This window comes from Lepidochelys kempii, chromosome 5 (genome assembly GCF_965140285.1).
Source record: "Lepidochelys kempii isolate rLepKem1 chromosome 5, rLepKem1.hap1, whole genome shotgun sequence".
Lineage (NCBI taxonomy): Eukaryota > Metazoa > Chordata > Testudines > Cheloniidae > Lepidochelys > Lepidochelys kempii.
This window is the reverse complement of record NC_136384.1, coordinates 81,243,135-81,267,756: the sequence shown is the minus strand read 5'-3', so window position 1 is coordinate 81,267,756 and position 24,622 is coordinate 81,243,135. Positions and strand designations below refer to the sequence as shown.

Below are 24,622 nucleotides of genomic sequence, written 5' to 3'. Positions count from 1 at the left end.
CTGCTACATGGTAGGTCTGAAAAGTGATTTTAATAAACATACAAGTATCACTTTTCACAGCAGATGTACTCAGTCCTGGCAAGACAAATTAAGCCCCGGATGGGGGGTTGGGGGAGGCAGCAGGGACCAGGCTCCAGCCTGCTGGTGCTTCCCTGAAGTCCCATGGCCAGGGCACAGGGCCTGGGGATGGAGCCTGAAGCCATGTGGCTGGAGCCTGGACTTGCCCCTGCGCAGCTGGAGCCTGGGAATGGAGCCCAAAGCCCCATGTCCAGAGCCTGCCACCCCAGGGCTGAAGCCCAAAGCCTGAGCCCCACCACCCCTGCGAAGGTGGGAAAATCACAGGCTGCCTGCTTTTCCAGCATTGTGCCCCAGGTGTCTCCAGAGGGGGACAGGGCCCAACCCCTGCTGGTGGTCCCAGCAACCAACACCAAGGTGCTACTTTACCCCCTCAATCACAGTCCAGAAGGCCATGGCTACAAGAAAAGCCCCTGGTGGCCACATTTGAGAAATGCTGACTTAAGTAGTAGAGTTTAGGGCACCAGTGGGACTAGTGCATCTGCCACAATAGGCAGAATGAACTGGCCATTTCCCAATGCAAAGTACAGCTGCAGGACCAATTTGGAATACTGTAGCCTCCCAGTTGAAACAAAGATCAAGGGGCACCTCTGCTATTACTCCATGGTCCAGGAGCATTGTCTAGTGATCTCAGCCTAGGTCAGAGAGCCAAACTCTGAAGTTCCAATCTTGGCTCTGCCACTAACTGTATGCTGGCTCTGCCTTGGGAGTGTTACTTAACATCTCTACCTCAGCTTCCCCTTCTGCAACACAGGGGTAATAGTACTGACCTCTCAGGGCTGCTGTGAAGAATGAGAACCTAGTGTCTGAAGAGTCCTCTGTGTAGTGTAAAGTGCTTTTATTATGACACACAAAGGGAGTAGGCTTCACTTAGATTCTGCAGGCTCATATCGATGCTGCAGAAATGGCACAGAATCTATAAAAACCTGCTTCAGAAATAATTTCTGAAGTGCCACAGAACTCCAAGAGCACTGATCACAGGAGGCACAGAATGGGAAGTAAAACAACTTTATTTTCAAATATGAAAGTAGAACTCACTGTACTAGCAAGAGTAAAAGCTTGCTTTGAGTTATAAACTGAACAAATTTGATGTGGAAGCCACTGAGAACAAACATGGATCACCAAGAAAGGCCTCATTTTTAAACACACCTTGTCATGCAAGACTGTAATTAAACATATCAAGCAACTTTTTTGAGTGAGTTTTTCCTTCAAATGACAAAGATTTTCTTCAATAGGATAAACTAGAGATTTGGGCCCAGCCCACATTGTGAAGAGATACAGAGCTCCCTGTCCTGTGATTACATTAACATGCAGGCCCTCCCTTTTAAGTCTCAATATTTCATTTAAGGAGTCAGTGACCCTACATGCTTATGGGAGGTGAGACATGTGTCCATGCGTGATAGAGCAGCCCCTTCTTGAGCACTTTCCTGCTGTACTGCATCTCTCTGGGCAGAGACCAATTGAGGTGCCCATGTTTTCCACAAAATGTAATAAGGCGACCTGGCCTAGGGTAGCCTCCTGCATCAGAGCACTGTATGACAGATGCATCTGCCTCAGTTTCCCCTCAGTCCAGCCATAAAAATAATACAGTTCCTCTCATTGTCCAATTCAAAGTCCCACCTCTGGGCATGGCTTAGTCATGTACACATAAAAGTCCATAGAAACCTCATGGTAAAGCAAGTGTCCCCAGTTCTGCTGTAAAACAGAGATACAGCAGTTCTCTCTGGGGACCTCACTTCCAGCTCATCCACCTGAGAGGGGAATAGAGACCAGCAGCACTCAGTTCCTAGTGCCTTTCTGCCTTTGGTCCAGGGCCCCACTCTCCTGAAAGCAACCAGCATCATGACTCTTCAACCCAAAACACAGTCCAGTGCCTGAGCTCTGTCAGATATATCTATACTGCAGCTGGGAGCAAGCCTCCCAGCCTAGGTGGACAGACTCATGCCTAGCTTGGCTGTAGCTAACACACTAAAATAGCAATATGTATGTCATGGTTCCAGCAGCAACTCAGGCTAGCCATCCAAGCTCAGACCAGGGGATTAGGCAGGCTTGAGAGCCTGAACTACAGCCCAAGCTGCAACATCTACACTGCTATTTTTATCACAATAGTTTGAGCCCCACTAGGACAAGTCTGGCTACCTGGGCTTAGAGCAGTGGTTCTTAACCTAGGGAGCACGCACCCCCAGAGGGTGCATGATGCCCTTTCTGCGGATGCAAGACATGCCAGATTTTTTTAGAAGGTAAATCATCGAAAACACAAACTAAACACACGCATGTAAGTACAACGACTTTGTTTCATCAAACCTATGCATTTATTATTATACATTTTTTAATGATTTCTGTAATATACAAACAAAAAATATATCTAGGTTTAAAGAACTGACCTACTGCAACAATTTTTGATAAAGGGGTGCGAGAACATATTTTGAGAACCAAAGGGGTACAGGCTGCAGTAAAGGTTAAGAACCACTGGCTTAGAGACTCACCCCCAGATGCAGTGTCAACATAGCCTTTCAGCCTCCCAGCTCTGGTTCAGGAAAGTCAGCAGTCTAGTCCCTCCCTAGTCTCTCAATCAATTCCTTGCTGTTTACATGGAGGTCCTGCAGAGCTTCCCACTCTCTGCAACTGCCTTGACTCTCCCAGGTAGTTCTCACCTGCTCTGTTCCACTCCTTTGCACGGGTGCTGTGCTGTGCCTCGCCCATCCCCTTTCCTTGCACCCTCCTGTGTCAGACTGCTTTCAGACTCTTCCAGTCTCCCTACTATAGCCCAGGTGCCTTCTTTTAAACTCAGTTTAAGCCCTTCTGTTAAGCAGCTAATCAGTCACAGGTGCACTGGACCCTGCTTCATACTAAAGGGGCTAATCACCCCATGACACCAAGATTGCCTACTTGGAATGGAATATGGCTCTTCCTTTGCAAAAGTCTATTCTAATTGCCCCATGTAAAGGAAAGCTGGCCTGCCTGGCTGTTCAGTCAGGGCCTAAGATTTTTGAAAGCAACCCTCCCCAGACTTTCTGCTTGGGAAACAAAACCACTAAATAGTACTGTTCTCAATGCTACATCTTCCATGGGCTGTGCGTGACTCCTCCATTGGGGGAGGCTTTGTGCACCCAGCCTGTGGCCCCAATCCTAGTCCTACCCCCATTCAGCCTCCTCCCCAAGAAGCCTCACCCATACTCCACCCCCAGCCCCTCTCAGCTCCCTTCCCCCACCTGCCAGCTGGCCAACCGACCGCTCATGCACCTCTTTGCCCCTCCCCTGGTGCCCCACCTACCCCTCACACCTCTTTGTCCTCTCCCACAGTCACCCTGCCCGTGCTTCTTTGCCTCCTCCCCGGTCTGCTGCTCACACCTCTTTGCCTCCTCCCCAGTCCCTCCCCCACCTGCCACTCATGCTTCTTCGCCCTCTCCCCCAGTTCTCCCCTCTGCCCACTGCTCATGCCTCTTCGCTCCCTCCCGCCCGCCACCTGCCCACCTGCTGGCCACTTGCACCTCTTCAACATAGTTACCGTTGCTCATGGAGGTGGTTTTATTATGTCAATGGAAGAACTCTCTCCCACCAGCATAGAGCATCTACATGAATGATCTTACAGCAGTACTGTTGTAACCTTGCAAGTGTACACATGGTTTTAGGGCAGGGATTGGCAACCTTTGGCATGCAGCCCGTCAGGGAAATCCGCTGGTGGGCCGGGATGGTTTGTTTACCTGCAGCGTCTGCAGGTTCGGCCGATCACAGCTCCCAGTGGCCGCAGCTCGCCATTCCAGGCCAATGGGGGCTGTGGGAAGTGGCGGCCAGCACATCCCTCGGCCCACACCGCTTCCTTCATCCCCCATTGGCCTGGAACAGCGAACTGCGGCCAGTGGGAGCTGTGATCAGCCAAACCTGCGGACGCAGCAGGTAAACAAACCGTCCTGGCCCGCCAGCAGATTTCCCTGATGGGCCACGTGCCAAAGGTTGCCGATCCCTGCCTTAGGGTATGTCTTCACTGCAATTAAACACCTGTGGCTGGTCTGTGCCAGCTGACTCAGGTTAGCAGGGCTCAGGCCAGGGAGCTGTTTAATTGTGGTATAGATATTCAGGCACAAGCTGGAGCCTGGGCTCTGGGACCCTGTGAGGGGGGAGGGTCTCATAGCTCAGGCTCCAGCCTGAGCCCGAGCCCATGTTTCTACACTGCAGTTAAACAGGTCCTTAGCCCAACTCAGCCGGCACGGGCCACTCGAGGGTTTTTAATTGCCGTGTAGACATACCCTTAAACAACATTTATATAAGTCACAGTCCAAAAACTCATACTTAGCCTACTAACTAAACTCATTAACAATGTGCCCTCTAAGGCAGTTTACACTGTAGTTTGGACTTGGACTTGGACTTGTAGTCTCTCTTGAAATATCAATGCTACCAGGGCATGCGCAGGAATCTAAATTTGACCCCTTTTGGAGGGATACGTTCTGTACCCCTGTGAAGGCCCGTGGCTGGAGGAGCTGTCAGCTTCTACCGCTGCCCTGGGGCCAGAAGAGCTCGCTCTTCTCCCTCCCCGGACAAAGCCCCAGGGCTGGGAGAAGCTCTTGCTGCCCCCATTCCCCGGGGCTGGAGGAGTCCGGTGCCCACAATGATTACGGGGAAGCCCATGCCCCTGCTTGCCCCTCTTGTGCATGCCCCTGAATGCCACTGTTGTCTTGAGATGGTAACGTCATTTGTTCTGCCAGTTTAATGTCCTGGGGTTTGGTTATCATGACCTGTGGTGGTTGTTGCCTTTCTGAGACCTTCTCAGGCAAAATGGCAAACTTAGTGTCCCTTACTTCCCTTCCTTCTGGAAGGTGTAGAAGGTATTGCCTATTCTTCCTCAGTATATGTCTGTCTGGGGTGACAACTTCGTAAGACTACAGACAGGGCCAGATTACGACATTCTGAGGCCCTAAATTATGTCAAGTGTAAGAGGCCCCATACCATAAAAAAATGAATTTCTTATTTTCACAGAAAGCACACTGAATATATAAACACAAAAGCTTTATGTTTGCATATATACAAAGGTGAAGTTGTAAAAATAGAACAATAATCTTCATTTTCAGCAGCCCTCTCTGTAATAATGACATCATGATAGAAATAAATTTTAGACAAATTCTTTGAACTAATTGCATATGTAAGTAAAGTAGAAATAATACAATATAAAAAATACAAAATAAACAATTAATTGTTGGGATTTTTCTTTTGCTATACTATAAAAATACAATGTATTATGCATACAGTATGTGATTTATAAGTCTATATTAGAATTTTTACATAGCATACGACCTATAATAAAATATTATCTTTCATGCACCAAACCCAGTGAGGAGAAAATCCCAGACTTCTTCTAGGCAGACATCTCTCTTTGCAGTCGTTTGTCTATCCTCTGTCTCCCCCAGGACCACTGATTAATCTGAAGTAAACACTTGGGACACACAGAGTGACAACAAGCTACATGCATGAAAGAGAAAGAAAGCATTTACCAGAAAAAAGTCTGGTAATCTCTAGACAGGCATTGAGAAAGTGCCTGAATATATAGGCAAACAAATATAATGAATATTATAGGCTTTAATAGCCGATAAATCATAGCTGCACATAGTTTGAAATAACTTGCTCACCAAAGTACTCAGAATATTTTGATATATATGTATATCTTTCTTCACTGCTCTCAAAATCCTCTATTTATCCTTTCGTCAGCAGTCTCTGATATTTACTGTGAAGGTTCCTGAAACTGACAAAGGAAAGCCAACACAAATTTATCCTCCTCAAGATCCACTTGACCCAAGTCCATAAGACGATCACCTGCAAACTCAATCATGTGCAGCATGGATAGCGCATGAAGCAGAAAATGGCGTGCGCACTAAATACACTATCGTACATATGTACAGGTCAAAAGAAGAAAGAACACACTAATATACGAGTATGAGCTTGGCAGGATTGCTTCATGACATTGCAGTCTCCGACCTCACATTTTCCCGATTTTGTCGGCAGTGAGATTATTTATTTATTTAAATAAGTTATGAAGGCATGGTCAGAATTTTACCAGAAGCAGCTGGCCAATAAAATGCTGCCTTAGGAGACTGATAGCAGATTTACATGTAGAAATACTAATTTTACAAGTGCAATTATCGTTATTTTTTTCTCAGCCCTGTCCTGCTGCCTGTCAATAATGAACAATTAGTGAAGGGTAAGAGTAGGTAAGGGTATTTGTGTAGCCTGATGTGTATATTTTTGTCATATTTGAACAAAAATGTATATATTTAGAGAGAATCTTCTTTTTCCCATATCTCCTTTATTTATCAACCGATTTCGATAAAATTTGAAATGGAGTCAGTTTTTTCTTTTTTAGAGGCCCCCTCATATTGCATGGCCCTAAGCTGTAGTTTAGCTACCTTATACTTTATACCTTAATCTGGCACTGACTGCAGGACAACCTCATGTGACACCACAGCTCTTTGCAACCACTGATTTCCACTGCATCATGTTCATGAAGTGGTGCGTTATCCGATATCTATTGTTATGTTTCTGGCACACCACACTGATATGTGTTGTGCACAGTAGTAACATTGTATTGAATGCTGGGTAGTTATGCTAAATTCTATTACTTGTGATTTGTGTTATGTTTTTTTCCAGAATGATGTTAACATCCCATAATAGTTTGCAACATTTGCAACAGTTTGGCACAGCCAAATACAAAACCTATCAGAAGCAACATGTATGAATGGTATTTCCTGGTACCACTAGGGAATGCTGTCATGACCTACTGATACCTGGAACGTGGTAGTCAAAGCAAAGATAAAGAAGGTACAGGATTGTATCAAAAAACAAGTATAGACTGGTGGATGACTTATCAAGTGCTCTCTAACTTATAAACAGGTTTAATTTGTACTACAAATATAGCTAGACTTAGGTACCTAGTTTCAAATCAGATCTCCTGTATAAGATGAATGCCATCCTGTGCAACTGATTGCTTCCTAGAAAGAATGGTATGGATGGCTCATTTTCATGTTGCAGTGCTTTGTCTTTAAACTGATTAAACTTGGCTATTTGGTCTCTCAAATATTTTAAATATAAAACTGTAAATGTAGTCAAACAATTGGCTACACTTTAGTCAAAAGGTGGCCTTTTTTGTTTAAGCTGGCCAGCATTCATGGTGCTACAACACTCATCTCTAGACTCATCTTCAGTATACCCTCTGCCTGGGGAAAGTGCTAGGGAGGAAACTGTAGTCTAGGAAGTGTTGGGAGTATTGATATGTTAGTACTCATTAGTTAACCTTAACTCTAACCTTCCCTAGATCCTATTTTCCTGCTCCCAGTAACTCTCCCTTTGTTATATTGTTACTTTGGGATAGTGTCATTCCTTTGCTGTGGTTTGGGTTGATGTACTTCATTGTTTCTTGTGTAGCGGGTAACCGGGTCTATACTCTGTGCCAGCTGTGGTAGCATTATTCATTTTCCTAAGGGACAGCAGCCCTTGTGTCTCATGCAAATTGAGGGGTCACCTTGGTTGGAGGTACCAGGCTTCACAATAAAGGACCCTCTCTGCCCTCTGGAGCTGGCAATAGCAATTGGGAATTATCTGCATGAACTCCAGCTACATTCTATGTGTTATGTATAGCTGTACTGAAGGGCGGAGGAATAAACCAGAGCAGCTTGGAAGAGCTGTGACTGTGACATGAGGAAATCTGGTATGAGTCTCCCCCCCCCTACATTTATTTTAAAAGCCAGTGGGGCGTTAAAAGTTTATTTAATTGCCACATACAACTCATAAAAAAACATTCCTACCCAACCTGTAAATCTACTGATGCTTGTAAAAAAGCTACTTTCAAACAATAAGGCTTTCTTCAGCAACTACAAATCAAACTTATTCGGAGTCATAAGATACCATCTATGTTATATATTGTTCCAATATGTTTTGAACCACAGTTATAGCTTTATTTTTCCCCCTCCATTAGGAGAATCACCAGTCTACCTTCAAATGTTTAACTCACTTTGATGTTTATTTAAAAACAAATTAATATTTTGTGCAGTCATGCAAGGCTTTTATAATGTCTGAGAAAATTGGGGGAAAATAAATCTACATTCCAGTTTTTTTTAAAAAAAACAAACTCCTCTAAATAATATTTCTGAGTTGTCAGTCTAAGCCAGGGCATAATCAAACTGGCCTTTCTCTATCCCATCAAGTCCATCAGCCCAGGTGGAGGTGGGCATACTCCTGTAGGGGTCTAGGAGAATTCGGAAGCATCGGACAATGAGAATGCCTAAGAAAATAAATAATAAGATCACAAAGACAAATGTGGTTTTCTGCTCCAGGGTCAAGCTAGCGTCTCGTGGAACATTCCCAGGAGGCAACAAAGTAGAAGTGATTGGCTCTCCTTCCATTGTCCAGGGAAGCTGAAAGAAGTAATCCCACAGTTTCCTTATTTTCATCATCAATTTGCTGAGGCCATGGTAGAAGTCACTTAGATGCACTTGTGTTATCTGCAGGGGAAGGGGAAAAAAATTTTAGCTATGAAAGCACCTTATTTTTGTGTGTGGTCTCATCTGAACACAGAGGGCATATGGGAAAGAACCCTATGGTTGTTTCCATTCCTCTATTATTGTTTTCTGAACATGTTTATTTGTTTCATAATATGAAAGGCCTAATATTACTGTTAAATAGCATGAACAGACATCTTGGCTATAAGATGGCCAAGTACTGGGCCTAAATGTGATTGGAGTAGCTTCCTGATCATGTACCATTTGGATTGATATAGAATTTTCCCTATCTTCAAGGGGAAGTGTCAGGGTGCCAATCACACTGCTCAGAGAACACTGCTAAAAGGTAAGCTACCGAAAGAACAGGTCTGAAGCAGACTGTGTCTCATTCCACCTGGGAGAAGAGTGTCATTACTGTGCCAGCAGTTCTGGAGGAGGAGGGTCAGAAAATAATATAATTTTTAACACCTTTCATCCATAATGATCCCAAAGGTACCCAGATGACACAAACAGGGATCTTTTACATACAACTGAAATGCAGACACCTCTGAGCTGGATGCTGGCAGCCATTCTGTTCCCATAGCACAACATGGCATTTATAAAAGACAGGGAAAATAGCTTCTTCATTTGAAACAAGAGGAATTTTAGGGAGGCAGTTCAGTCTCAAATGTAGCCCAACATATTAGTTAATGACCTTACCTCATGCTGAAATTCAATCTGTGATCTTTTAGTAAATACAGTGAGTCAGGAGCTAGGTTTCATATTTCACAGCATGCCGTAGTGCCGTGTAGTGTCATCAGGTCAGTACTGACTCAGGGCCAGATCATGCCATCCTTACATATGGCCCCAGTGAAATCAATGAGTAAAGTGAAGTATATTCAAATGGGTGCCTAAATGTGGCTATAAGAATGTCCCCTACCAAAATCATCGCCAGCACTGCCTACAGTACTTACATTTCTCTTAGTCTCACCTCAGGCATTGGCAAGGCCTTAACATATCTAGATTATAAAATCCATATAAGGTATGATGGCTACAGGTTATCCCTGCTTGTCCCCAATTTAGCACTATAGGCTACAATCGGTGCACTTCATGCAAATGGTAAGAAAAGAGACTGTTTTTAAACAAAATCAAACCTGGACTAGGAGGAAGGACACAAAATTGTGGAAACAAGCAAAACTTTTATGTTGCCATTTAAATCCATTGAGAATTAGCTGTCATTTACAATGGAGACTTGGTCAGTAATGACTTACAAGCACATGTCAATAAAAATAATTACCACTAAATGTGGTATTGAGAAAGCAGTTATATAATTACACATGAAGCATAATTTTAAAACCACATATACTTCAGATAAAACAATGGAAGAGGTAATAAAAGAACAAATGTCACAGCTGTACAATTATTAATGCCCGATCCAATGTATAACTGAAATGACAGAACGATATAAATTTAATTTGTTGTTAATTTCATATCTTTGAAAGTATATTTCCAGCTACCAGCTGATGAAAAATTCATGAGCCTCGCTAATAAAAAGAGCTGTAACCTTAGGCTCAAGCAGTTTAATAAAAGTGTCAGATCTTAGATGATACATGGAGGAAGAAATGTAACTAAAGTCCAATGATAAATCTTGTTATAAAAACACAGAAATTGAGACACAGGATTATAACATTTTGAAAATGATGCTATAATGAAGGTTGAAGACAAATGACTGCTACAAAAAAACCCTTCATTTTAGTCACCAAAGCCCTGAGTTAGCAAAGCACTTCAGTGCATGCTTAAGTCTCATAGACTACAATGACTTAAGAATGTGCTTTAAGTTAACCACAATATTAAATTCTTTGTTGAATTGGAGCTTGAAAGTCTCTCCTAAAACTACATTTTGGAGATACATTTTGTCATGCTTGCTTTCAGCACAGATTTGAGTAATTTAGGAAAGGGTTGGAAACATACATTCAATAATGTGCAATCATCTAAAAATGGGCTAAGGATTTTGGGGTCGGTGAGAAATGGGAAATTTTCACCTGTCAAGAAAGTTCAGATTTTTACTGTACTTGAAAAACCTCATTTTAAACTTAGCAGGTATATATTGCTCAGTAAAACACAAATGCTTTGTATTCTTTGAAGAAACCTGATTTCAAAATCATTTGATGAATTATTAAAGATTGTGTGCTAATTACTTTCTTTAAGGATTGAACAGGCACCAAAAATGGGGTGTGTGGTGAATGACTGCAGATGCAGAGATGGGTTGGGTAATCATTCTCATAGCCATAACTGGTTTCAGTTGATTTTATGTATCAACAGAGGTGTGAAGCATGCTTTGGACTCGGCAGCCATTCAGCCCCAGACTGCTCATTATCATGCTATAACTACATGCACCAACAACGGGTCTCGCCTTAAGTTCATACTGGAGTTCACTGGAGCACAATGGGGCTCTGATCCTAACTGTGGCCACTGCAATATAAAAGTTAAATCCAACAACAAAATGTTGCTAAAATGAAAGCAAAGTGCTTATCTTTCACATCATTTACAAAACTCACCTTTCTGAAAGCAAGGAAACAACTACATAAGGACCTCAGAGATCTTACACTGCCCATAGCGCAAACAAACATGTAGGGACAGACTCTCAGCTCCCAGTCCAGCTCCTTTGCACCATTCCTGAGCAACTGTGAGTTCCCTTTGTGTAGGAATCCCTGGGTCTCAAGGAGATTGCTAAGTGATTCTAGCAGCTTCCTACAGCACTCTGACAGTGTGACTCCATTGGAGCTGTGTACCAGGGACTCCTCATGGCAACATTGCCCCCAGTATAGAGGGCTACAGGGAAATGCTAATACAACCTCAAGTTGTATTATCTTCTCTGGGAAACACCTGTGCATCCATCCCATCCACAACCTACCCTCTTCTCCTCCAGCCTGCATCCCCTTTCCCAGTATAGATCCTAGATTCCTGGGGAGATCTTTGGGGGGCCTGGGAGATGGAAGGTATCGTGCCACAGAAGTACCCAAGCAACTTTTCCACATAGTTCTGAGGAGTTCTGTGCCTAAAGGGTCCCTTTCATGTTCAGATTTTGGGCGGGGAGTGGCATCTTACACTGCAAGCTTCTTCGAGCAGACTGTCTTTCTACTTGTTTGTACAGCACATAGCACAACAGGCCTTGATCCCCACTGGGATATGATACAAATGATATTATCATCTCCATTTTAGAGATTGAGAAATGGAAGTAGAGAGTGATTAAGTGACTTTCCAAAGGGCCCAAAGGAAGCAGAGGAGCAAAGTCAGTGATTGGAGCCAGATTTCCACTTTTCCGTTAGCCACAAGACCATCCTTCCACCCCTCATTACTTTTCACCTTCTTGTCTATGCAGTGGTTTATGCAACATTGATGCTAATGGTGTAAAACTCAAATAATGATATTGCATAAGTATACATTGATCCAGAGAGGAATACATTATAGGCATCACAGAAAGTTATGACTGTAGTGGCAGCTGTCAGATGATCAAAACAAGAGTAGGACTGTGGTGATCTGAATATGTTTCTTATTGTTGATTTTAAAAGCCAGCCAGAGCTAGGCCAGGTTATTACCTGGATTAGAGATCCCCAAGGGAAAAAATATTATAAACAGAGGTTTGTCTAAGCACCAGGCAGCTGTATATGACTTAAGTAGAATTAAGACTGATTGAGCAAACCGATTAGCCTTTAACTCAATAAGTAGCTTTTAGAGGTAAAGGCATTCAAGTTCAATTTCTTGTTGAAATGATTTCCTCACCGATATGAATAATCCTTCATTTAATGAGTACACAATTGAATACCTTTCTGTCCACATCCGGCTCTGTTGTTACCATTCATTTTTGCTAACATGCACATAACCATTAGCTCGTTTTATTATAGTTCTGGCTGAGATGGCACTTTCAATCTAAGACACTTGGTTATAGTAGCTATACATTTTTTAAAACAAAAGAACACAAATGCTTATGATTAATGCCAGCCCAGAAGGTTTTGTTTTGTTTTTGTGGATTAGGCAGAGATGAAGAAATCAGTGGAGGTCTGGTTTAATGGAATACATCATTTTCCTTGAAACAATAATTGAAACGTACCAAGGACCATGTTATTGCCACATAGGGACTGAACTTTTATTTCAAACAAGTCAGGAAACAGAATTAGGGTTACCACAGCCAGCTTAACTCTGTCCCCTTGCACATTTGAATGACATTAGGATCTCTCACTCTTTTGGACAGTCTCTCTCCATTGTTAAAGTTGTGGCAAGGTTATCATTATCAACCAAATTTTGACCTCTCCCTAGTTTCACCCAGACTCACCCAATCTACAATGACTGGACATCTACTCTGGATGCTGTGAACCTGTATATCATTGCTGGTTCAGTTACCTATCTCATGCTACAGAAACCACCTACCTGAAAATCTGAAGGTGAACTGTTAAAGTTTGAGGTGCCCCTGCAGGAGTCAAATCACCCAAGTATATTGAGTTGAGTAGGTTACTAGCTTTGATACAGATGCACTTACTGAATACATGAAACTGCTTTAGAAAGTTGGGACGCAGGCTACCAGGAACATGCAGCCAGAGTTAAGGTCAGTGCACATTAAATCAGCATTTCCAGGCTTTCTAACACTCGGTTTTGAAAAAGGCAAACTTTCATTGAAAATTGTCGTGTTTTTTAATGATTTCTTTTTAGGGTTCATGGCAAAGCTTCTTATTTTGAAAACAATATAACAGACTAATGGAGTCAGGCATGGTGGCGTGCGCCTGTAATTCCAGCTACTTGGAAGGCTAAGGCCGGCAGATCGCTTGAGCTCAGGGGTTCTGGGCTGCAGTGTGCTATGCCAATTGGGTGTCCATTGCCACTGGCAGCCTGGCCAGCGAGTGGCTGAAGGAATGGCTAGAACACCTCAAATGGCATATTGTGACCGGTGCGCCCCCTCTGAGGGCTGATCGATCAAGAGGACAACAGAAAGGAACTGTTCTTTTTTTAAATGTCACTCTTCCAAAACCACTGTGTTTGTAACTGAATTGGACTTTGCACTGTTATGTTTAAACTCCACCTTTTTCTATTACCATTTATATAAAATACTACTTTATATAATTTAATATAGGATTTGTGTTTGTTTTATGAAAGACTCTTGTAACGTATATGTACAAGAGGGAACCTGAAATCTCAATTTGCTGACTTTTGTGCAATTAGAATCTCACCCTTTACCATTCAATGTGTTGTGTTTTTTGCAATTATTATACATTTGTGTATAAACACTGCAGTGAACAGAGTCAAATATTTGCAAAACCGCCTAATTTTTGAAACACAGTTGATGTTCGGTAGCAAATGAAATTCTAAGCTAGACCCCCACCTATGTAAATTGAAGTAGGTCCACTGTGGTCAGTGGTGTTCCACAGATTAACACTAGCTCAGGATTTGGCCCTTTGTTTCTAGGTGTGATGAAGAATGCATAATCTCCAGGCTTTTAAAGACATCAGCAAAGGAAATTCAGAGATAAAAATTCTGGAATTATTATTTTTATATAACTTCCATATAAAATTCCCTTTCCACAGACTAAAAATGAAATTCCAGGTTAAATGTATTCCAGGTTACATTGATCTCTATTGTTTAATAAATCACCTGCTATATAGTTGTTTTATGCAAATTACCTAAAATTAACAGGCAACCCTTTAAAATGAGCTGTATCAGTGGAGGAAGCTGACCCGCTGAAACCATATAGATATACAATTTATAGAGTTTTGACCCACTTTGACATATGCCCTTAGTTACACCCATGCAAACTCACTGACTTCATTCTTAAGGGCAGAATTTGTCTCTGTGACTTCACCAGGTGCCTCACAAGTATGCATAATATCATGTAAGTTTATGGATTTAATGGCACAAGTGGGTTTCCATTATGGCTTATCTAGTGTAATGTAAATCATGTGATTACATGCAAGACCTAAATTGTGTCACAGCCGCATGTACTATTTTTCTATACTATCCTTTCTAGTTAATTTAGCAGATTAATCACAGCATTTCCTTACATAGAAACACCACACAAGCTTCTTCACACTCAAATATCCCTATTCTAAACATCTGCACAAAGATTTTTTTCCATACGCTCACAACTCTATTGTAGTGATAGACATATCAGAGCCACCTGGAATACATATGACTTCACAGAAATAGCCACTAAATTGATAAATTGTATTAAATATGCCCACTGTGGTATCTACTTATGCCTCACAACCCTCATGTACAATATCGCACTTTGACCCTGACAACAGTCACTGCACAGTCTGAGTGTGACTGCAGTGACTCTTGACTTACTTTATACTGCCTCACCCTCTCCTATTTATGAACCCAGGACCAGCAGATTGCCACTGGCCCCCATGCACGCACACATCCTCGTCTTCTTCCCAACAGCTTTTAGGGGCAGAGCCTCTGGTGGTCTGGCAAGAAAAAGACCACATAGTGCAAGAATCAGTGACTGACTTTGTTAAAGCAACTTGATGGAGTTAGTTGGATTTCAGGGGTATTATCATTATATTACTATAAAAGGAACAGTACTTTTTCTTTGGCTGCCTCTCCAATAACACTGTGCACTGTAATTATGTTGAATAGTATATTGTAATGTTTAAACTGCACCTGTATCTTTTACCTTAGATGAACAGAAGTAGCATTTTGTATTACTGTATATATGCTGCGTGTATTCATTTAATGAGACACCCTATTGTAATGCATATGCACATAGGGGCAAAGTTACTGGGGGAACCACTTAGTGCCACAATTAGCAACTGACTTTGTCGAAGTAACTGCTCCCTTTACTGGCTAATTGGATTTAAACAAAAGGAACAGCATGTGAGAGTCAGCTGGTATAAATCAGCATAGCTTCAATGGATTTACACCATTTGAACCCCATACAAAATACACTATTTCCTTTTCCCTTTGTCTCCATGTACTTTTCCTTCTAAAAAGTTTACAGCTAGCATTGTAGCTAGCAAAATTTACAAATGCTAGCACTGTAATTCTTTCCCCATTGCATATTGCTAAGGCATGTCCATAATATATTAAATGTTAAAGCCCTTTAAGCTAACATGTTATTAAAATATTTGATTAGGCTGGATCCCACTGGGAAAAAATAATCCTATTACAGTTACAAATCTTTCCAGATTAAGAAATCTGCTGCTCAGTGAGACTAATATATTTTGCATTCCTTTTTCCTTCATTAGTAAAGGTTAACTTTGTTAACCTTAATGAACTTTTCAAAAAATAAATATAAAAAACCAGTAAAGGTCACTATACTTTGTATTAATTTATTTTAGATACATTTAATTTTCATAGGTTTTAGATCTCCATGTCACAAATTCTTACCCTCTATCCAGGAAATATTGCATATAAACAGTATTAACCAGGCTTGTAAAATATAAAGATTATTTATTAAATAAATAAGTAAAATGGGCATACAGTTTTTGTTATACAAGTACCTTCATCTAGTAGAGAGAAAACCCGACCCATTTCCTTCTGCAGCTGTTACGGGTAGTTACAGGTATCTTTAGTTTCCATTCTTCTTTACCTTGCTCGCAATGTAAGTGCAAAGTAGCAGGGACTGCAAAGAACCGGGATGAACACCTAAAAGCACTAGAGCTGCCTTTAAAAGGCTTAGACTTTTACATAAAAAACAATGTTATACAAGAATGCTGTTTGTGTGTTAGAAGTAATTAGCTGACAATACTGTCGTTTCTTTGAGGCGAGCTATGATTTCAGTTCTGCCTCAGCAACTCTTCAGTAGATTCTGCTTCACTGAGTAGAGCAGCAGCCTAGCAATCTGTCTGAAACTGTCTTCAGGAGAATATTAACACTCAAAAGTAGTTCAAGAAATAAATAAAAAATCACAGGGCATTCCCGTACCTTTGCTAAAATTAAAGCCATAAATATACCAGTATTTCTCTTTTTACTGTAAGGATTGCTGTCAGTAATCTGGCTTTTTTGATGCCAAATAGCATTCATCAGCCAATCTGATTACTGTTTGTGACCTTCAAGAAAACTCCTTAATTAGAAGACTTTTAAAGAACAATGTGTGAGAGTAATTCTGGGCTACATTTACTATATAAAAATAACCTGATGGCAGTGGCATCTGGCCATCAACATAGCTGTTGCTTTTTTTTTAAACTTATTTCTAGCATTTCTTTTTTTCTGGAAGCCGTAGTTGTTTTCAAGTCATGTGCAAAAGCTGCCCTTAATAAAGTAGCTACTTTATTTGAGGGGAAAAATACTCTGTAAAGCATAATGGTTCTTATTTTCCTTCCTGAAAGAAAACAACACTAGTTTTAAAATGGTGTGTCAATTGATTTAAATACTGGTTGCGCCCTGGTTTCCACTTTTTTTTTTAGGGTGATCAGGGGTGGGGCAGGGGAATGGCTGAACAATTTATGGTTAGATCGGGGCATTTGTGCCACTGCCCTGTTTAGGGGGCAGTGTGAAACCCGTGCCCCCAGCAGCATCCTAGGACAAATTGTTTCCCATCTAAGGCATAATCTGTTTCCCAAGGTGCTCTGATGGTTATTGAGGGAGCCCTTTGTGGTTCCCCTTCAACCCCTGCAGGCCAGTGTAAGGACTACATGCAATCTGGCCCTTAATGCTTTGTCTGATTTCACCATAGTAAATATATAATATCGCCACTAATTCATCACACACAAATGCAAAATTCCACATACACCGCTATAAGAGCCCTGTGGCTCCAGGTGGGGAGGAACAGCAGCATGGATGCAGAAACAGCGTTTGTACTGAGCTTGAGTCCTGGTCTACACATAGCTTTTGTACAGGTATATTGTTATTTCAGTTATGGGTGTGGTTTTTTTTACTGAAAGAGTTATACCTGTATAAGCCCTAGTGTGGATGCAGTTAAACTGAAATAACAGTGTTATATCAGTAGAGCTTATTCCCCTTGCTGTACAGGAATAAGCTATACCAGTATAAACCTAATTATACCAGTATAACTGTGTCCACACTAGGGTGTTGTGCTGCTTTAATTATACTGGAAAGTGGTACAACTTACACGTGTAGCTAGTCAAGGCCTTACAGTCTTGGTAGCACAGAGGTAGTACACTACTGCCTCACTGTAAAAAGAGCCCAGTTCAGGACAGCTTTGTGATTCCCAGCAACGTTATGTGGGTTATAGGGAGGTACTTTGGTGTTTTTAAAAAATAAACTGTTTCTGCTGAGCACTTCTTAGTGAATTATTCCCTTTGTGACACAGGCTTCAGCCTTCGTATACTAATCCACTCAATTTCTTTCCTAGCTAGAGGATCAGCATGAATACAAAAGATAAAGGCAGGAAGGAAGAGGCTTGTTAGATCCAAGAGGAAAACTGCAAGTGAGAGGCTGTTTTACTATATTAAACAAAGTTGTAGATATTTTCCAATTATTTAGAACCTGTCATTCTAGAATTTTTCTCCTTTGGTCTTCCCTTCTTTGTAGAGATTCACAATTCTGAACCCATGTATGCTCCAGTGAATGCAGTTTGTGGCTAATAAACATGAGGACAGAGAGAACTGATGAAACAATGGGTTTAAAGATTCATTTTATCTTTTTTGTTTTGTATTTTATAAGTCTTACAAACAGATGACAACAGTGATATTCATTTAAGGTCCAATAAAGTCCATGGGAGTCTTTCCAGTGAGTTTACTGGGCTTTAATGCAGTGGCCTTGGATGTTATTGATATCAACAATGACATCACTGTGCTGTAGTTACCAAATTAACAATACCTCCCACAATTGTCCCATGATATTTACTATGGGCTTAAATCCTCATGTCCTTACTCTAGTTGTGCTCACACTTCACTGCACTGAGGTTTGCCGCAGCAAGAACCTCAAGATTTTTCTTTGTAACTATGGCATTGTAGAGCTGTGCTTGTGAAGATTACATACATCACATTTGGTGAAAACACTCTGCAGGAACAGCAATGTAAAAAAATATTATAGCCATTTTAGTCAATTGCTCTCCAGAGGTAATACTCAAACCATCCCACGAATTAATTCTAAATACAGTATTAAACTACAGCATCTCTATATCTGACTCTATTTGGTGTTCAAGGGATGTTCTTGGTGTGATTTTATTAATAGGTCTGAAGGTATCTTTTGAAGTTAGCTGGTTATTATTGCACAACCATTCCAAAAGGCTATGAAATACTAAAATGTCACCCAGAGATGGAATGAGACCTCTGCACCAATAGTTACCATGACTCCTCCACATCACTGGAAGAATCCTAATAATTTTGATTCACTCTTCACCCTGCCATGTCACTCAGAATGAGCTGTGCAAAACTGACAGATCTGAAAGTCACAGAATATTGAAAACATTCTGTAGGAACTCATCTAGAGAAGTTTCCGAGATATGCAAGCAGGTCTGAGACTACCAATGCTGCTGTCACTGACTGACTGAATCTTTGACAGTGAGCAAGAGAAAGAAAGAAAAAAAAATCAATAGCCCATTTATCTCCAACTCACTTTCTCAAATATCTGGGCATTACAGACTCCTTTGCATTTAGACTCTACATCCATGTGAATTGACTGAAGGGAAGACAGAGAAACATGCTAATGCCTTGCTCTTGGTCTATTGCTCATAGCTATGTATCTTGTCAGACTGGCTGCTAGGCATGCATGTTCCAGCAGTGGCTGATTTTACAAGGTCTGTAGTGATGATCATTTAGGCATCCTAAAGCAGGACTGAGCACTAACCTTGTGTCAGACAAACATGTCAACTCTGACATTCTGAAAATAGGCTTTGTGTGCCAGATTCACTGAAATGGATGCAGGGAGATGCTACACCTCCCTGAGCCAGCTTTGCCCCCTCCGTGCTCCAAGTCAGATCCATCTTAAATGAGGGCAGGAGCTAGCTTCACAGCTACCCTTCCCTCATTGTTTTCTTGGGGGAAAGGGAGACGGGAAAGAAAGAGAACACTCCATTTTTAGGAGGTGAAATCCACTGGAGCTCCCCTGGCAGAGGCTGTGAGGGGCACATTGTTCTAGTGCAAAACTGATGACTCTCCCCATGTTCCGCCTCAGGCCAAGATTTTCTCCTTTGGGGCCTGTGTTGGCCACATACAGGCCCCTTAACAGAGGGGAAGTTGCAAAGTTTTTTGACACTTGCATCATCCTGGTCTGGTGGACTTTCTGTTGTCATGAGTCTCTGAGACTGGCATAGAACTTGAGCTAACCCTACAGTTCCATCTGGTAGCTTTTCTGGACACTCTCCTCTTGCCCCTCCATCCAGACTCTAAAACATTGAATCTCTTAATATTCAGGGGACTCAAGTGCAAGTTAAATAGAGCTGTAAATTATGGTTATAAAATGTCAAGTAAAATGCAATACAATTAACTTTAAAATAATTCATTATACTTACTCCTAGCATGCTTGTTACCTATTTGCAATGGTAGAAAAAGGATACAAAATAATAGGTAGAATTGGTCAAGAATTTTCTGCAAGAGTAGTTTTCAGATGATAAATGCAGTTTCAGACAAAAATAAAAAATTTCCCCAAGAAATTTGTGTTGTGTTCAGTTGTGCTGAAATTTTTCAATTTTCTGTCAGGAAAATCAAAATGAATTTTTTTTTCTGCTCGGTTCAATCTTAACTGGAATATTTCATTTTATTGAACTAATCTGAAACCTTCCATTTTGAATCAGTTCAGAAAAAATTAAACTGTATTTCCCTAGTGCATTGTGCTTTTGTGTTCTTCACAGTTTTTCTAAGCTAATGCCATTGTAATATTTTTCGTATTCTTAACTTGTTTTGATGTGAAGAACTACATTACTCTATAAAAAGTGGTTTAATGATAATTATGATCTATATTTATATGGGCATCAGACCCAAAATCAGTGTGCATTCAAAGACAGACACAAGCAGTTTTTAAATGTAACTATAAAAGCAATCTTTCATAGCCACTTTGATTTTGAGCAAAAATCCACAAGTGTGAGGATCTTAGCAACAATGTCACATTCACTGAGATTCAGAGACATTCCTGCCAGCTCTTCCACATGTGTAAAACTATATTTTGCATAAGTAAATTAATTTTTTGTTTTTCATTGAAAGTTGGCCTTTAGGCCTCTGGCTGGCTCAGACACCTGTAAGAATCTATCCCCTCTATGTGTTTTTCTGGTACCATGAGAATATTCTGGCACATATATTATAAACACTATGGATCACATTTTGGTTCCAAAAACAAAGCTGGAATTGGGATGTCTAGAGGGGCTTGGAGGACATGGAGTTTTCTCCCCTACTCCTTCCTCCCAGGCCACAAAGCTCTAGTCTTGGCACACCCTTAAGCCCTCTATAGAGCTGATTTTGAAAAGTATATCTGTATAATCATAGATCTACTTTCTACACTCCTGCTTCTTCCCAATCAACCACTCCATCCTGTTGTGTGTAGAAGTGTGTGTGCGCACGTGTGTGTGTGTGTGTATTTTCTTCTCATTATGTTATGGCCCTGTAGCTCCAAAATAACAGGATAGTTTAGGCACTTTTAAAGAAATATTTTGACCAAGTAGGCAGCAGCAGCTCATAAGGATGTATTTATTCTATTTATATCTATCTAAATCAAACATTGTTCCCTTTGAAGTCAGGGGGAAATTGTACCACCAAGTGAAAAAACTGTTCAGTGTTCTTTTCCTGTCCACATATGGAAAACTTATTACAGTTTTGCTAACACTCATGATTTTATCACAAGTCTCACAATATTTGGTGCTTTAATTAAAGTCCCAGTTCCTGGAGTCAGGTGATTGTGAGTATTTCAACTTTCATTTAAAAAAAATCCTTATGGTTGCAGCGAAAAGCTTCAAAGTGGGAACCCTTCAAGACTCAGAAAACACAAGACAAATAGAAAGAACCCCAAATTTATTATTTTGAAACTCTCATGATTTTAAGCCATTTGGGGGCTCGGGGGTAGGAGGGCTGATTTTTGAATGTGTGGATTTTTGAATGTGTGGAGTTGGCAGTACTGTATTAGTCCCAGTTATGGATGGATATATGGCCTGAAAGATCTTTTTGCAGCAATCACAGAAACATAAAAGTGTAGGGCTGGAAGAGAACTTGAAAGGTCATGTAGTTCAACCCACTGCACTGAGGCAGGACCAAGTAAACTGAGGCCATTCCTGGTAGGTATTTGTCCAATTTGTTCTTAAAAACCTACAATGACAGGTATTCCACAGCCTACCTTTGAAGCCTATTCCAGTGCTTAACTACCCTTATAGTTCAAAAGTTTTTCCTAATATCCAGCCTAAATCTGTTGCAGATTAAGTTGATTAATCCTTGTCCTGGATATGGAGAACAGCTGATCACTGTCCTCTTTATTACAGCACTTAACATATTTGAAGACAGTTATCTGTCTTCTTTTCTCAAGGCTAATGCTTTTTAACCTTTCTTCATAGGTCAAGTTTTCTAAACTGTTTATCATTTTTGTTGCTGTCCTCTGGACTCTTTCCAATTTGCCCACATCTGTCTTAAACTGTGGCACCCAGAACTGGATACAGTATTCCAGTTGAGGCCACACTGGTGCTGAATGGAATAGGACAATTAGCTCCCATATCTTGGGTAAAGTCATACAGTCATAGAGTTTAAGGTCAGATGGGACCAACAGATCCTCTAGTCTGACCTCCTGTATATCACAGGCCACCAACACCACCCACACACTAAACACAGCAACTAAAATTAGATCAAGATATTACAATCTATAGGAGACTGGACTATTATGTGCCACAGGCAGAGAATAGGAGAGATGGAGATGCACCAGTGCCAGAGGCCCCCACAATGGCAGAGAAATGATTATGTTAGATATGTCTGATAATCCAACCAAGTTAAGTGAAGAGGATAAGATATCAACGTGGCTTAGGGAAAAACCACATTTTAAAGTGAATTTATTCTGGATATTGTGCTTTTTCCCTTTCCTAGTTGACCTCCCTGACCATTTTATAGTATCTTAAACAGTCACCACTTTTATACCAGTCAGATTATAGATACCGCATCAATGAGACTAGTCTAAATCCTGTTTATATGGTCATCGTCTACCAAGGATCTTAAAATTTGGTTCAGGTAGAGATGGGAATCCCATTCTATCTTCTCATTAAGCATTTTTATATACAGAGAAAGTTGAGGAAGGGAGAGGACAAGAATCACCATTGGGTGAGGTGAGCAAGACTGGAAGTTACCCAAGAGCCAAAATTTTCTAAGAGGTATGAAGCACTCTCTTACATTTTTGTTTGTCCATTTTAAGTTTAAGCAGGTATGGCCTAGGCAATAGTATTGCCAATTTCAGGCACTATTCATAAACAGTTCAATTATGGCACTTCTACAAAAATCAACAAAAATTCTTCCTGTTGCAAATCACATTGAGTTTACTGTTACCATTTTTAGAAAGTGCTATAGATGAGAACCTTAATCCAAACGTGATGTTTAATACACTAACTCATTTCACCATGACAGTTCAGAAGCTGTACTTGCATATTATGCTGCACTACTGATTCATTTATTTTCAACTTGATTTGCACTCTTTGTTTGTGCTGTAGGGGTATCAAACAAAAAGAGAGCTCCACAATATCATTTAAATAATTCATTATAAAATCAACATTTCAAACTGAATTTACTTTATTTGCATTCCTCTGTTTCTTTTAATTCAGCCTGGAAGTGAGGTCTAACATAACACAACACATTTCTGCTGCCAAAACAAAGATTGTAAACAAATATTAAACTTTTCTGCTTTCTCCTCCCTCAAAAAACATAGTGGTTTATGTAAATTGCTATGTAAAAATCTGAAAGCAATACAGCAGTGATAAATGCTGGTTGCACGTAAAAGGGTACTGGACAACCCATGACAGGCAGCTCTGGCAAAAAACAACTACTTAAAATTACAGCTCACATGTCCATGGCAGAATAAAAGGGCATGAATAATTCCATTTTTTCATTACTATGTTTTATTAACCAATGAACTAGCAATGTGAAATTTTACTACTATTGCTCTGATAATTAAAATATTGAATCAAGATCTATATCCTTAAAGAGAGCATTACAGCGTATTCAGTAAGAACTGTGATTTTGCTTCATACATTTCAATTATGTCAGCTAGTGTGCCTTCAAGCCGCGTTTTATGTCGAAGTGACACTGACACACACACACACACACACACAAACAGTAACAGCACTGAACAGACTTGATTGTTTAAAAAAATAACTCCTCCCTAACATTCCTAATTCCATTAGCTAATAGTCCCTGAAAGTCCTTTCGGAATAATATAAATAGCTTCATAGCATCAAACAAGAACAAAAGTGGGGGAGAGAGAGGTTAAGGGACAAAACACTGACTTTTCTGCTATATGATTTTTGTCCTGATTTTCAATAACTCAGTTGAACAGACAGCTACAGGTCAGAAATGAGGTAGGAGCGGTAGATATAGTAGATATAAGTGCTGACACATGGAGAGATTTGAATGACGGTATGTTTTCCTCCTTCAAGATTTCCATCTTTGTTGCAAGAGTTGTCCCTTTTCACAACCATGTAACCTTTGTAGGATGTGGGAGGAGGAGAGAGAAAGAAATGTCTCTAACAATAAACCCATTCTGTTGAAATTTTATGCAGTACTCCACATGGGTTTTGGCAGAGGATGCTGGTACCAGCCAAACGATTCTCCCCCACTTTCTAAAAAAATATTATTATTATTTAAAATAAGTCACTTACTTTTGGGGGTGGGAATGAGATGAAGGAGTCCACTTGCTGACTCTTCCAGAAATGCAAAAGGCCAGCTCTGCCCACATTGCCTTTTCTAGTTAAAGGGGACAGTGTCAACTTGAAAATCAGATTTATTTGAACAATTTGTATTTACTATATTTACAACAGCTGAGATTACCATAGCTGAAGGAGAATAGTAGGGAAATATTTTTCACAACTCATATATTTCAGTTGCAGTACTTTTGTGTATGATTTATAACAATAGTAGGTAAAAAATGAAGACAGAAATTTGTGTCATTTTAATCCCTCAGAAATAATAGGCTGTAAACAGTTATTGGATAACTTTCAAATGTGAACCCAGTAG

At 40.7% G+C, this 24,622-nt stretch overlaps 1 protein-coding gene across 1 annotated transcript; it reads right to left on the bottom strand.

Moving 5' to 3' along the window:
- Nucleotides 1-8,199: 8,199 nt before the first annotated feature.
- Nucleotides 8,200-24,328, bottom strand: CTXN3 (cortexin 3). The gene is made up of 2 exons (XM_073346227.1): nt 24,268-24,328; nt 8,200-8,561 (listed from the first exon to the last, which is right to left on the bottom strand). Exon 2 carries the CDS (start codon nt 8,511-8,513, stop codon nt 8,220-8,222), a length of 294 nt encoding a protein of 97 aa, XP_073202328.1. The 5' UTR covers nt 8,514-8,561; nt 24,268-24,328; the 3' UTR covers nt 8,200-8,219.
- Between the last annotated feature and the right edge of the window lie 294 nt (nt 24,329-24,622).